This window comes from Phacochoerus africanus, chromosome 3 (genome assembly GCF_016906955.1).
Source record: "Phacochoerus africanus isolate WHEZ1 chromosome 3, ROS_Pafr_v1, whole genome shotgun sequence".
Taxonomy (NCBI): domain Eukaryota; kingdom Metazoa; phylum Chordata; class Mammalia; order Artiodactyla; family Suidae; genus Phacochoerus; species Phacochoerus africanus.
The window spans coordinates 187,015,433-187,029,070 of NC_062546.1; the positions used below are offsets into that span (position 1 = coordinate 187,015,433).

The 13,638-nt window shown below is 57.6% G+C and overlaps 1 protein-coding gene across 7 annotated transcripts in view; it reads left to right on the forward strand.

The window, feature by feature from the left end:
* The window catches only part of SPEG (striated muscle enriched protein kinase), a 58,327-nt gene that overhangs the window by 32,285 nt on the left and 12,404 nt on the right, over window positions 1-13,638 (forward strand). For all 7 annotated transcript variants that reach the window (XM_047773586.1, XM_047773582.1, XM_047773583.1 and 4 more), the window contains 17 exons: window positions 95-284; window positions 368-591; window positions 3,292-3,411; window positions 3,647-3,751; window positions 4,333-4,539; window positions 4,902-5,025; window positions 5,142-5,317; window positions 7,659-7,771; window positions 8,220-8,388; window positions 8,626-8,722; window positions 8,824-9,024; window positions 10,325-10,382; window positions 11,440-11,517; window positions 11,625-11,803; window positions 12,302-12,328; window positions 12,917-13,069; window positions 13,255-13,297. In XM_047773586.1, the coding sequence (XP_047629542.1) occupies window positions 95-284; window positions 368-591; window positions 3,292-3,411; window positions 3,647-3,751; window positions 4,333-4,539; window positions 4,902-5,025; window positions 5,142-5,317; window positions 7,659-7,771; window positions 8,220-8,388; window positions 8,626-8,722; window positions 8,824-9,024; window positions 10,325-10,382; window positions 11,440-11,517; window positions 11,625-11,803; window positions 12,302-12,328; window positions 12,917-13,069; window positions 13,255-13,297 (2,264 nt within the window). The remainder of the gene's footprint in view (window positions 1-94; window positions 285-367; window positions 592-3,291; window positions 3,412-3,646; window positions 3,752-4,332; window positions 4,540-4,901; window positions 5,026-5,141; window positions 5,318-7,658; window positions 7,772-8,219; window positions 8,389-8,625; window positions 8,723-8,823; window positions 9,025-10,324; window positions 10,383-11,439; window positions 11,518-11,624; window positions 11,804-12,301; window positions 12,329-12,916; window positions 13,070-13,254; window positions 13,298-13,638) is intronic.

Below are 13,638 nucleotides of genomic sequence, written 5' to 3' on the forward strand. Positions count from 1 at the left end.
ATGGCCCTTACCCTGCAGATGTTGGGGGACCCCCAAGGGCCAGAGGGCAGAGTCCCGGGCTGAGGCTGCTCTGCATTCCCCCCTCCGTCCACAGGCCACCCCGTGGAGGAGAGCGAGAACCTGCGGCTCCGGCAGGAAGGGGGTCTACACTCGCTGCACATTGCCCACGTGGGCAGTGAGGACGAGGGGCTCTACGAAGTCAGCGCCTCCAACGCCCACGGCCAGGCCCACTGCTCGGCCCAGCTCTACGTGGAGGAGCCCCGGACGGCCGCCACCGGCCCCAGGTACTGCCTGGGGCCCCTGACACTGCCCCGCAGGGTGGGAGGTGCGGCTCTGGGCCTTGGGCCAGCTGTGTGGCTCTTTGCAGCTCAAAGCTGGAGAAGATGCCGTCCATCCCTGAGGAGCCCGAGCAGGGCGAGCTGGAGCGGCTGTCCATGCCCGACTTCCTGCGGCCGCTGCAGGACCTGGACGTGGGGCTGGCCAAGGAGGCCATGCTGGAGTGCCAAGTGACCGGCCTGCCCTACCCCACCATCAGCTGGTTCCACAACGGCCACCGCATCCAGAGCAGCGACGACCGGCGCATGACACAGTGTATGTGTGTGGGAAGGGACCCCGAGGGCTGTCCCCTCTAGCACCCTCTTTGCTTGCAGGACCCGCCCCCTCTGCCCACCCTCAGGCCTTCCTTTTCTAGCCTGGTCAGGGAGGGGGCCTGGAGGAGGGGAGCCGAGAGGCCCTGAGTCGCTGCCTTCTCCCTCGAGTCTGCTTGGCACCCATCAGCTGGGTCACCACTGTGGGCCTTGGCGGCCCGTCAGCACTTACCGGACTAGCAGTGCAGCTGCTACTGACTGTGGGCATGTTACAGAACCCCTGTGGGCCTCAGTGTCCTCGTCTGTGGTAGGCTTGCCATGAGGATTGAATCAGTTAAGACACGGAAAGCACTTAGAGCAGGGCCTGGCAAATAGCAAGGAGTCAGTGAGCATTAACTCTTACTGCTGTTGTGGTTGCCATACACCATCATCCTTGTCGACCCAATGATGCCACTCACACCCTCCTGGCGAAATCCCAGTGAAAAGCTCCATGTGGGTAGTATCTGGCATCAAAAGGATGCTTGGTCCGGGACTGTTAAATAGCAGCTAAAGAAGCAAGAGCGGGGGAAGTAGCGTACATATTTGGGACCGTGTCCTCGCAGCCTGAGCTATTTTCTCACAAAGTAGCTCAGTTCCATCCTTGAAGGAATCTGAGTCTCATGTGAAAAGGTCGACCCATGCCCCATCAGACCGTGTCACCCCGTGACCCGTGATGGACTCCTCTCATGGCTGCAGCATGACAAACCTGGCCTTTATTGAGCGCTTCCTGAGTGCCAGGCCCTGCTTGCGAAGGGCCTGCGTGATGTTCTCACCTTTCTCACCATGGGCCTGTCAGGCAGGTACTGCTATCCCTGCTTACAGATGGGGAAACTGAGGCTGACAGAGGGACGGGGCCTTGCCCAAGGGCAGACAGAAACCGTCTGACTTCCTGACCAGGATGTCCCCTGTCACCCATGCCCCACTCTCCCTTCCCATCTCCAGGTGGCTGTGACCCTCCTCTGAGCCCCCTCTGTGGCTGTCTTTGCTCAGCCCACAGGCTTCCTGTCACTCCTTCTGCTCTGGGGCCCCGGGTGGGTGTCTGCTCTGAGCCAGCGCTTCCAGTTCTGTCTGTATCTGGGGTCAGTGGAGCCCTGGGCTTCTCATCCTTTATAAATAGTGGCAGCAGAGATAAATGAATGGGTGGCGGTTCCGTGCGGAGATAATTGCTGAGAAGGGAGGGATGTTGGGGACAGCTATGACGTCAGGAAGGAGGACAGCGCAGGTCTCGTCCCCTTCACCTCCCACTAGGGATGGCCTCTTTACCCTCATTCTGGAAGCACAGTGTCAGGAGAGAGCTTCAGAAACAGAGGGAACCAAGTTCAAGTTGTGGCTTCATTGTTTGTTAGCGTTGTGACCTTGGACAAGCCCATTCATGTCTCTGAGCTCACTGATAAAATGAGGATACTTTTGCAGGGCTGCTGAAAGAATTATGGAAAAAATGCGTGTCGAGTATCTGGCACGGGCTGGGCACAGTGCAGGCAACTTACTATCATTGATAGTCTAATGTATTTGGCACTTACGCGTGCAAGACATCAAGTTCTGGGCCTGGCAAGACCAATCAACTGTGTCTTTAAGGAGCTTCCAGGAGGCATGCCACTTGCAAGAAAAGAGGTAGGCCCACACAAAGCTGTGTGGGCCGGGTGCTGGAGGTTCTGGGGAGGGATTCAGGGGTAGAGGTGCAGAGGGGACCAGAGGTGAGGCATGGAGACGAGGCTTCTCAAGACCCACTTGAACTGCATCTTGAAGGAGAAGGGGGCTTTAGGTAAGAGAATATTCCAGAAGGGAGGAATTTTGTGAGCAAAGACCTGGAGGTGCACCTAGCATGGCTTATTCAGGGACCTGATGGCAGGTCAGGGTCAAAACGTGGAGGAATAGCAGGTGACAATCTGGACAGGAGTTTGGGTTGAGGGCTTTGGATACCAGCTGGTCGGCAGTGGGTGCCTTAAGGTCTGCAGATGGAGATCACGTGATGCTGCTGGTGGGGTGTGGACCGCCCATGAGTGGAGGCTCTTGTGGGCTCTGTGCTGGCAATGGGACCAGCAGTGGCCACGGAGATGGAGAAGAAGGGACTTGGGCACAAAGTCTTGTCGTGAACCCCCAGAGGTGAAGCAGTGAGGGGCCATCAGCAGGGTTAGAACCCACAGAGAGGGAACAGATGTGGGAAGAAGATGAGAAGTGACTGGGCCTGAAGGGCTGGAGGGCAGGCAAGAGGGGACTTGGTGGTCCGGACCTATCTGGAGTTTGCTGCTCGATGGACACCTTTCTTTTTGGTCTTTTTTTGTCTTTTCAAGGGCCGCTCCTGCAGCATATGGAGGTTCCCAGGCTAGAGGTCTCATCGGAGCTGCAACCAGCCTATGCCAGAGGCATAGCAACGCTGAATCCGAGCCGCAACTGCAACCTACACCACAGCTCATGGCAATACCGGATCCTTAACCCACTGAGCAAGGCCAGGGATCGAACCTGCAACCTCGTGGTTCCTAGTCAGATTCATTAACCACTGCACCACTCTTCCCTTCTTCCCTGTCCTTCCTTTATGGGCACCTTTTTTTGGCATCTGCCCCACCCTGTAGCGGGTGGGAGTGAAGGACCAGGACTGGGTGGGGTGGGCCCACCTTCTAAAGTATCCTCCTAGCTCAGGCCCAGTGTCACTGTCTCCCCCCCCCAGACAGGGATGTGCATCGCTTGGTGTTCCCAGCTGTGGGACCTCAGCATGCCGGCGTCTACAAGAGCGTCATTGCCAACAAGCTGGGCAAAGCTGCCTGCTATGCCCACCTCTACGTCACAGGTGAGGCAGGTGCCCTCCCGGTCAGCTGCAGTCAGTCTAGCTTCCGGCCTCCCCAGGGGCCTGGGTGAGGGAGGGGCCTCCACACCAGCTCTCTTCCCCTTGTACCCTGGGGAGCCACCTGGCCTTGCCCCTGGCCGTGGGGCTGTGCCCCCAGCCCACTGCCCCGATACTTGGTGGTCCCATGGGGCCATGGAGCCCTAAAGGACCCAGCAGATGTCTGACCCGTGGCTTTCAGATGTGGTTCCGGGCCCCCCAGATGGCGCCCCACAGGTGGTGGCTGTGACCGGGAAGATGGTCACGCTTGCATGGAACCCCCCCAGGAGTCTGGACATGGCCATTGGTGGGTCTGGGCTGCATGGCGCTGTGGGTGGGGATGGGTCGTGGACAGGGTGGGCTCAGGCAGGGGCACCTAGGGGGCCAGGAGGGGAGGGCAAGGCCCGGGGGGCATATGGGTAGGGGTGGGAGTGGAGGGAGCCCTGGGAGCGTGGCCAGGAGCAGCTTTGCTGTCCCCTCTCCACGGTGGACTAAGCCCTGGCCGTGGGTCAGGAGAGGAGACGAAGGGGGACTTCTCGAGGGAATGGGTGCCAGGGTCGTAGCGCTGGGGAACCCCTCTCCTTCCCTGTGCATGCCCCCTTCCTGCTCTGTGCCTCAGTCTCCCTACCCGAGGTAGCAGCAAAGAGTTGGGACTAAGTCAAGCTCCCTCCATGCCTGTAATTGGACCCTACACTGACACCTCATTGGCTCTGAGCTTGGCCAGGCCTGGGGCTGGGCAGGAGCAGATGGGGGACAGACAGAAGCAACAGGAGACACTGAGGCAGGTCCTCAGAGCAGACTGAAGATGAGTCCCTGCGTCCTGAGCTGGCTGAACTGGGGCGGGGGACACCCAGCAAGGCCCCCCACTAGCAACCGCCTCCCCACCAGACCCGGATGCCCTGACTTACACCGTGCAGCACCAGGTGTTGGGCTCGGACCAGTGGACGGCGCTGGTCACGGGCCTGCGGGAGCCCAGGTGGATGGCCACAGGGCTGCGTAAGGGGGCCCAGCACATCTTCCGGGTCCTCAGCGCCACCATCAAGAGCAGCAGCAAGCCCTCGCCTCCTTCCGAGCCCGTGCAGCTGCTGGAGCGCGGTGAGCCTGGGGCTTCCTGTGGGGTGGGGGTGAGAGCTGCTGGGCGGGAGGAACTGGGTGTCCATGGAGGAGGCTCCAGGCCTGGTATGGACACTGTAACTACTGAGGGTGTGGTGTGGCTGTGCTTGACCCCTTCCCATCAGAGTGGTCCCTTCTCACTCCTGGAAGCAGCTGGGCCAGACAAGCTGGCGGTCCGATCCTGCCCCTGCTGCTCCTGGCTGAATTCCCTAGACAAGTTGCTAAACTTCTCTGAACCTTGGCTTCCTTGTCTGTAAAAATGGAGCTCACCTGGGGAATGCGGGGCTCAAGGAGTAGTGGGTGCTAAGAATCTGCACAGCGTCGAGCCAGCCCTCTCCTCCCAGGCCCGCCCCTGGAGGAGGCGCCCGCCGTGCTGGACAAACCAGATGTCGTGTATGTGGTGGAGGGACAGCCTGCCAGTGTCACCGTTACCTTCAACCACGTGGAGGCCCAGGTCGTCTGGAGGAGGTGGGGCCCCATCCTGCATGCCCTGTTCCTCACAGGAGCCAGCGTGGGCTCCAGCTGGCCGGGCCAGCCTCCCTGGGGCTGGACCCTCGGTGACCTCTCTGTTGTGTGTCCCTTAGCTGCCGAGGGGCCCTCCTAGAGGCCCGGGCAGGTGTGTACGAGCTGAGCCAACCAGACGATGACCAGTACTGCCTTCGGATCTGCCGGGTGAGCCGGCGGGACGTGGGCGCCCTCACCTGCACTGCCCGTAACCGCCATGGCACACAGGCCTGCTCGGTCACCCTGGAGCTGGCAGGTGGGTGACAGCGGAACTCCTTCCCTTTCCTTCCTCTGAGGCTCATAGTCCTCTCATCACAGCCTCAGGCTGCCAATCCTAGTTCACCTGCCAATCCTAGTTCTCCTCTCTCAGGCTTGTCCATCAAATGGCCATAATAATAGCAGTACTAGTAACAACAATGGTGATAGTACTAATAAGATATGTATTGAGCACCTAGTATGTGCCAGGCTCAGTGCTAAGTACCTTACACGCGTCACCTCATTTAAAATAACCCCGTAAGAAGAAGTCAGCTATTATCCCCATTTTACAGATGGGAAAACTGAGGCTCAAAGAGTATGCTAAGTAACAAGCCCAAGGTCATACAATCTAATAAATCAGGAGCTGGGATTCTAGCCCAGAGGCCCTATTCCAAAGCCAGACAGTCCTCTTAGCTCCCGTGTTAAACACAACAAGAAACAGTATCTCAACAATAACAAGTTTGGGGATGGGGGGGGTCAAGTCAGTTTTAAAAAAAGAAGCCAAGCGAGCGCATCTTAGTGCTGGACTCCCAGCTCTGGGGGTCCTGCCTGCTGCCCTTTTGCACAAGCCTGTTTGACAGAGCTGCGCAGTCTTTGCAGTGAGGACCATTTTTATAATCTCCTCTCAAGATGTAGTCTCAGACCGTAGCATGCTTTAGGTAGTAATTGTCTTGTTTTCCGGTTTGTTAATTAACTCCAGACATATGTAACTGCCACTCAGAGCTTCGGATCAGCATGAGCTAAACAGTGTTACCTGCTGAGTAGATAAGATTCCAACTAAATGCAAAGAAAGTGACATCTTAGTTAGCACAGTCCATCTTATCGTGGGGTAATGTACATTTTCTGGTGCTTTAAAAAAATTGTTGAAGTTCCCTCGAGACCTTCTGATCCTTTGACCTTCATAGACTGACCCTTGCCACAACACCCCACCCCAACATCCCCACTAGACTAGGAATCAGATTCCTAGAGGGCAGGCCAGGCAGCTTTAAATTGGAAGCGAGGTGGCAGTGGGGTGTGTGAGGGGGGGATACGGGGACCCTACTGGCCCCAGTGTGGATGGTGGTTGGGGTGGGGCCACAGCTGATCTGGGCCCCTGGTTCCCCTTTACGTGTCCTTCCCCTTGCCCAGAGGCACTTCCTATGCGGCCACCACTTTGCACCTTGACCGTATCTCTGCGGGATTCCTCTTCCTTCCCAGATATAGGAGGAGCCCTGATGTTTGGGGAGCCCTGGCCACTGAGAGCCCCGCAGCCCGCCTGTCTGGGACAGTGACTGAGGGAGATCCTGACCCAGGTGCCAGGGCTAGAGCAGGTCTGGAGCTTGGATCTCCATCCCCTGCCACTGTTTCCCACCCCCTACCCCCTAGGCAGGTGGAATGGCCTCTTTCCACTGATGATGGTGCCACGATGCATCGTCCCCAGCATGCCCACCACCTTTATCTGTATACAGGTTGAGCTGTGTGTCTGAGCCAGTGGGGGCTTCCTGCCCAGCCCCCTCCGACTCCCCTTAAAGCCGAGACCCTCAAACATACTGGAAGGAGGGGAGGGCACCAAAAAGTCACAGGCTTCTCTGAAAAGCACAAGCACATTGGAATATGTATTTAATTCCATCATGCGAATTAGAAGCTGCTTTACCAGGAAATGACACGACCACATGATATGTGTGGAGAATAAAATCAGTCACATGTGGGAGAACTAAACTGAGAACTGGCACCCGTTTATTCATCTCGCCATCTCCCAGATGGTAGAGGGCCCCTAAAATATTTAAATAAGATTCAGAGAAAACTTCAAAATAGAGGCAGTGCCATCCGCGAACCTGATTCAGTGTCACAGACTGAGCCTCCTGCTGGGCCCCGATGGGTAAAGGCATAGAAGCCCGTGGTAGGACGGTGCCAAACGGCCACCACCCACAGGGGGCAGTGTCGGGCCACTCCTGGCTGGCCCATTAATGCAGCGAGGGAAGCAGCTCAGGACAGCCAGTCCTGATTTTCCAAAAGAGGCAGGAAATCCAGATTTCTTTTGTGTGTGAAAACCTCCTAATTTCAAAGCTGGCAAATGAATACTGAGAGCCGAACAAAGCCAGCCTGCATTCCCTGGCTTAGGTTTCCTGAGATTTGGAGAACATCAGGTTTTGGTTTCCAAGGCAAGGAACTCTGAGGTTTCCAGGCCAAGTTTGAGAGCCAGGGGCGGGGGCTGGGGCTCTGGGAGGTGGGGTGGGGTAGGGGGTCTAGTGTTCTGCCTGAGCCAGTCGCTGCCGGGAGAGGGTTAGAGAGGGGCTGAGGAGGCTGGCCCTGTGAGCCCATCTTGTCTCCCTCCCTCCCCCCCCCCAACCCCCGGGTTTCAGAGGCCCCTCGGTTCGAGTCCATCATGGAGGACGTGGAGGTGGGGGCTGGAGAGACCGCTCGCTTCGCCGTGGTGGTTGAGGGGAAACCGCTGCCGGACATTGTGTGGTACAAGGTCAGAGGCTGATGAGGGCCTCCTCGGAGCCCTGGCACGGGGCTGGCGGGGCTGGCGGGGAGTTGGGGAGGAAGGGAGGAATGATGGCCTGGAGCATGGGAGGAACGATGGCCTGGGGCACGGGAGGGGCCGGGGAGCCTGGACGGAGAGCCAAGGACTTGCCGGAAGTGTGATCAGGAGGAGGAAGCGGGACCCAGAGTGCTGGTGACACTGGTGGGAGTTTGAGGAACCTGGGGTCTAATGGGGGGTGGGGCATTTAACAGGATTCTTTGTAGGAAATACAGAGGGAGAGATGGAGCTGATCTGGGTCTGAGCAGGGCCCCTAGGGTGGGGGTAATGCTGGGCCCTGAGGGAGGGATGAGACTGGGTCTCTGATGTGGAGGTTAGAGCTGGGCCCCAGGTGGAGATGAAGCTAGGCCCCCGCCAGAGGTGACGGCCACCTCTGCAGGATGAGGCCCTGCTGACCGAGAGCAACCACGTGAGCTTCGTGTACGAGGAGAACGAGTGCTCCCTGGTGGTGCTCAGCGCCGGGGCCCAGGACGGAGGCGTCTACACCTGCACGGCCCGCAACCTGGCTGGTGAAGTCTCCTGCAAAGCAGAGTTGGCCGTGCACTCAGGTGGGCTGGGGTTCAAGGCAAAGGGCTCACCCAGGAATCCGATGTGAGCCCCCAAGTGGGAGTCCCTCGGGAGGCCCACTTCACCTCTGACCACCCCATCCTCCAGCTCCAGCTCTGCTGCCTCGGCCCCCCCGCGTTCTTGCCTCTCTTCTGTGTCTTCCATCTGCCCTCCCTGCCCAGGTCTCTGCCCTCTTCCGTCTTGCCCTGCCCCGCTAACACCAGGCATCTCTTCCTCAGCTCAGACAGCTATGGAGGTAGAGGGGGTCGGGGAAGACGAGGAGCAGCGAGGACGGAGACTCAGCGACTTTTATGACATCCACCAGGAGATCGGCAGGTGTGGAGCTAGGAGGGCGTGCGGTGTCCGGGGGCCAAGAGAGGCTGGGTCTGAGGCTCAGCAACGCCTGAGTCCCATCCTCTCCCTGTGTCCTTACCCAGGGGTGCCTTCTCCTACCTGCGGCGTGTAGTGGAGCGTAGCTCCGGCCTGGAGTTTGCGGCCAAGTTCATCCCCAGTCAGGCCAAGCCAAAGGCATCGGCGTGGCGGGAGGCCCGGCTGCTGGCCCGGCTTCAGCATGACTGTGTCCTCTACTTCCATGAGGCCTTTGAGAGGCGCCGGGGACTGGTCATTGTCACCGAGCTGTATCCTGGGACAGGCTGGGTGGGTGGGGGACACGTGGCCTGAATGCCTGGTGCTTGTAATAGCCAGTTAGCAACATGTTTTACCCCTTACAGCGCGGTCCCCTTGGCAATTGGGAGTTCTTAAGGCATCTTATAAATACTTCACAGAGTGGAGTCTGGAGACGTTATGTGAAAACCAACTTTTTGTTTGTTTGTTTGTTTGTTTGTTTTGTCTTTTTGGGGCTGCACCTGCGGCACATGGAGGTTCCCAGGCTCGGGATCCAATCAGAGCTGTAGCTGCCGGCCTACACCACAGCCACAGGAACTTGGGATCTGAGCTGCATCTGTGACCTACACCACAGCTCACAGGAATGCCAGATCTTTAACCCACTGAGCGAGGCCAAAGATCGAACCCATGTCCTCATGGATGCTAGTCAGGTTCTTTAACGGATGAGCTACAACAGAACTCCAAAACCAACACTTTTTACCTTAAATTTACGTAGCACTTGACGTATGCCTGGCAGTATTCTAGGAGCTCTACAAATTTTAATCTATTTAATCGTTATGTACACTTATCTCTTGGAATTTTATTATCCCCCCTTCACAGGTGATGAAACTAAGGTATAGAGAAGTTACATAATTCACCTGAGATCACACAGCTGGCAAAAAGTTTTTATCACGAAATGCACTACAGTGTATCTGAACATTTGAAGTGGCCCCATTTCAGATGAGCATTAATACTTGGCTTTATTTGAGAGCCTCTTCTCAGAAAGAATAGATTTTATCCTTTCCTAAGAGCTGTGGTTAAGTAAAGTCACCCTGAGGGAAGGGTGCTGGTTGGCTTGTCACTGCCACCTGTCGGGGTGACCGTGTTCAGCATACCAGCCTCCCAGCCTGCGCTGTTAGAACCCAAACCTCAGTAAAATGATAAATTAATATGTCATGGGCCTTCTGGATCTTTCTCAAATAGAGTCAGAAGTTCCATCCACGGTCAACAAAATGCTGCTCTGACTTGATCCTTGCAGATAACTTCACAGGATGGGCGAGAGGCATGTTAATCCTATTTGACACCAGAGGGAACCTGGGCTCAGAGAGGTTGGGCGACTTGCCTGAGAACCCACAGCAAGGATTGTCCCATCTGTGCATCCAGAGGATGGGGGAAGGAGGAAGACGCATTTGCTAACTGATAGCAGATGTGCTTTACGGGGAAGGAGAACCCAGTGCTCACTGGGACCCAACTTGAGCTCAGGGGGTGGAGGGCACTGCCTAAGGCGGGCTGGCAGTCGGCACTGGTCACTGTTCTCCTTGATCCAGGACTTAGCTGCACAGAGGAGCTGCTGGAGCGAATGGCCAGGAAACCCACCGTGTGTGAGTCTGAGGTGAGGGCAGTGGGTGGCAGGGGCTGGGCAGGGGCCCTGAGGGGTGTCTCCTGGGCCTGCCATCTGGGCCCACAAATAGGATGGTGGGAGTTCCCTTCATGGCTCAGTGGTAACGAACCCAACTAGCATCCATGAGGACTCAGGTTCAATCCATGGCCTCGATCAGTGGGTTAAGGATCTGGCCTTGCCGTGAGCTGTGGTGCAGGTTGCAGACGTGGCTCGACTGCCATGTTGCTGTGACTGTGGCACAGGCTGGCAGCTGCAGCTCTGATTCAGTCCCTAGCCTGGGAACTACCATATGCCATGGGCGCGGCCCTAAAAAGACAAAAAACAAACAAACAAAACCCAAATAGTGTGGTGGTGGAGAGGAGCACTGTTGGCAGGCAGCAGAGTCCCTTTCCCCAATCAGAGCAGGACCCCCCGCCCCCGGGACTTGCACTGTCCTCTGTAAATCTGCAGACCTCCCGCCCTGGCCCCTCACTCTTGTTTCCCAGTCCTCCTCACATAAAGATTCCTCAAACATTGCCCCAGGAGTTCCTGCTGTGGTGAAGCAGGTTACGAATCTGACTGCAGCAGCTCAGGATGCTGCGGAGGAGTGGGTTCAATCTCTGGCCCAATGCAATAAAGGATGTGCCGTGGCGGCAGCAGCATTGGTTGCAGCTGCAGCTCAGATTCGATCCCTGGCCTAGGAACGTCCATATGCTGAGGGTTAAAAAAACATTAAAAGAAAAAAGCAGCAAAAACCTATTACTCTAGAGGGAACCCCATCTAGATTGTTCAGGCTCAGTGCTGCCTTAACATGTAGGGCTGTACAAGTTGTGCACTGCGCAATTCTGTTTATTATCACGTAAGTGGCCCCCTCCTCTAACTGTGTCGTGCCCAGCCTGCTCAGGTGTACACAAAAGCCCTGAATCTCAGCAACCCCAAACCTATGTTTCAGCCCCCTCCACCGGCCAGCTGAAGGCCACCTCCCAGGCCTGGCCTGACTTCTTGCCACAGCCCTGGTGGTGATAATACGTAATACCCCCCCTGGACTCTGGGCCTCCTGTTTCCACAGATCCGGGCCTACATGCGGCAGGTGCTGGAGGGGATATGCTACTTGCATGAGAACCATGTGCTGCACCTGGATGTCAAGGTGAGAGGCAGGTGGGGGGTGGGGAGCAGGCAGCAGCCATGGGAGCCAGGCACCGGGGTGTCGTCCCCTCTGCACTCAGCTCCCACGTCCTGCCTTGTGTCCCGCAGCCTGAGAACCTGCTGGTATGGGATGGTGTCGAGGGCGAGGAGCAGGTGAGGATCTGTGACTTTGGAAACGCCCAGGAGCTGACTCCCGGAGAGCCCCAGTACTGTCAGTACGGCACACCCGAGTTCGTGGCACCTGAGATTGTCAACCAAACCCCTGTGTCTGGAGTCACTGACATCTGGTAACGCTGGCCTGTGGGGCCGCTGGGGTGGGCAGGGCCAGCTTCCCTCCATGCCATGCCGAGGACTCGCTCGCTGGCAGAGAGGAGCTTCACTAAGCCCAGAAACCTTCTCGGTCAGCCTGCTGGTGGCATTGCTCTGTCCCTCCCTGCCCCTCCTCTGTCGGGGCCTGAGCCGGTCACTCAAATCCTTGGCCCTGGTGGTCCTGGGTGCTGGCCCCCCAGTTACAGCCCCCTTGCCTCCCCCAGTGAGGCAGGCACTGTCTCTTGGTCCCCAGACTCTTTGGGCTTGCCAGGCCAGCCCTGACATGACCCTTGAGTCCTCCAGGCAGGTGTGGGTTCAGGGTCCTCCCCTAGAGAGGCATCCTTGTGCCCGTCTGTCCAAGGCAGTGTCCACAGCAGGGAGGACTCCTCCTCATAGATCAGTGGCAGTAAGATAACTGCTCACTTCCGGTGGGAGCCGGGCGGTCCTCTTACCCGTCTCCTCTCCTTTCCCCACAGGCCTGTGGGTGTTGTCGCCTTCCTCTGGTAAGGACCACCCCCCCATCTCCTAGCAGGCCCACCCCTAATGTTTGCAGGGCCTGGGCAAGAGAGCAGCCGAGGGGGCTGTAGCCCCCCTTCTCTTCCACACTCTGGCTCCTTCTGCCCTGGAAGGGGCTGCTGGTGCATGAGTGTGGACACCCAGACTGCATGTCCAAGCTCACATGGGCGGGCACACTGGCAGCACGCTTGGAGGCTGGACGGAGAGAGGGCAGGGCCAGCTCAGGGCCATTAGGCAGGGAACTGGCCCAGAACATGGGCTAGAAGTGGGAGGCCCAGGCTCCAGGGCCATGTCCCCTTGGCACAGACTCCTCACCTCCTCGCTGCCACGGCTGGAGGAGGGACAGAACGGGTCCTCTAGGGCACAGGCCCAGGATGCCTAGTTGACCAGGTCGCAAGGCTGTGCTGCCTCCCACCCATTCAAGAGGTTGGGTGGGGAGGGGCGGGACAGTCAAGAATCTGCAAGATTCTGCCCGGATTCAGGGGGCCTCCCCCATGCCCCTCCCCCTGTGCTCCCACCGGCCTCGGCCCCAGGGCCCTGCCCCCATCTCACTGCAGCCCTCTCCACCCCTGCAGCCTGACGGGAATCTCCCCATTTGTTGGGGAAAATGATCGGACGACACTGATGAACATCCGAAACTACAACGTGGCCTTCGAGGAGACCACGTTCCTGAGCCTGAGCAGGGAGGCCCGGGGCTTCCTCATCAAAGTGCTGGTGCGGGACCGGCTGTGAGTAAGGGACCCAAGGAGCCTCCCCCTTGCAAGGTCCCCTCATGCCACCCCTCCTCCTGCTCAAGCCTCTGCCAGGAGACAGTCAGCCCCTCAACTCCTCAGAGACCCCATTTCCCCAACATGTATGGAATGCATGAACGAATGAATGCTAAATCCCTCCTTTACTCCTCACTCCTTTCTAGGAGGCCGACCGCAGAGGAGACGCTGGACCATCCCTGGTTTAAAGTGAGTCTTGTCTCACTAAAGTGGTGGTAGAAGAGGTGGAAGGAGAGAGCATGTGGTGAACAGCTCCATTTATTGAGCCCCTACTATGTACAGAAACTATGATCTGTATTTTATTGACATAGGATCTGTTAGCCTCACAATAGGTCTGCAGAGCAAAGTATTATTGCTCCCATTTTGCTGATAAGGAAACTGAGGCTCAACTTGGGGTATTGTGGACTGCAAGGCACAGGTCTGGACCTCGCCCCCTTCCACATCCTAGGGATCCTCATCAGGGTTCTCCCTGGCGCTTGAGACCAGCCCTGGCCCTCCTCCCTCCTGGCCCGCCTCTATCCTGCCCTGGT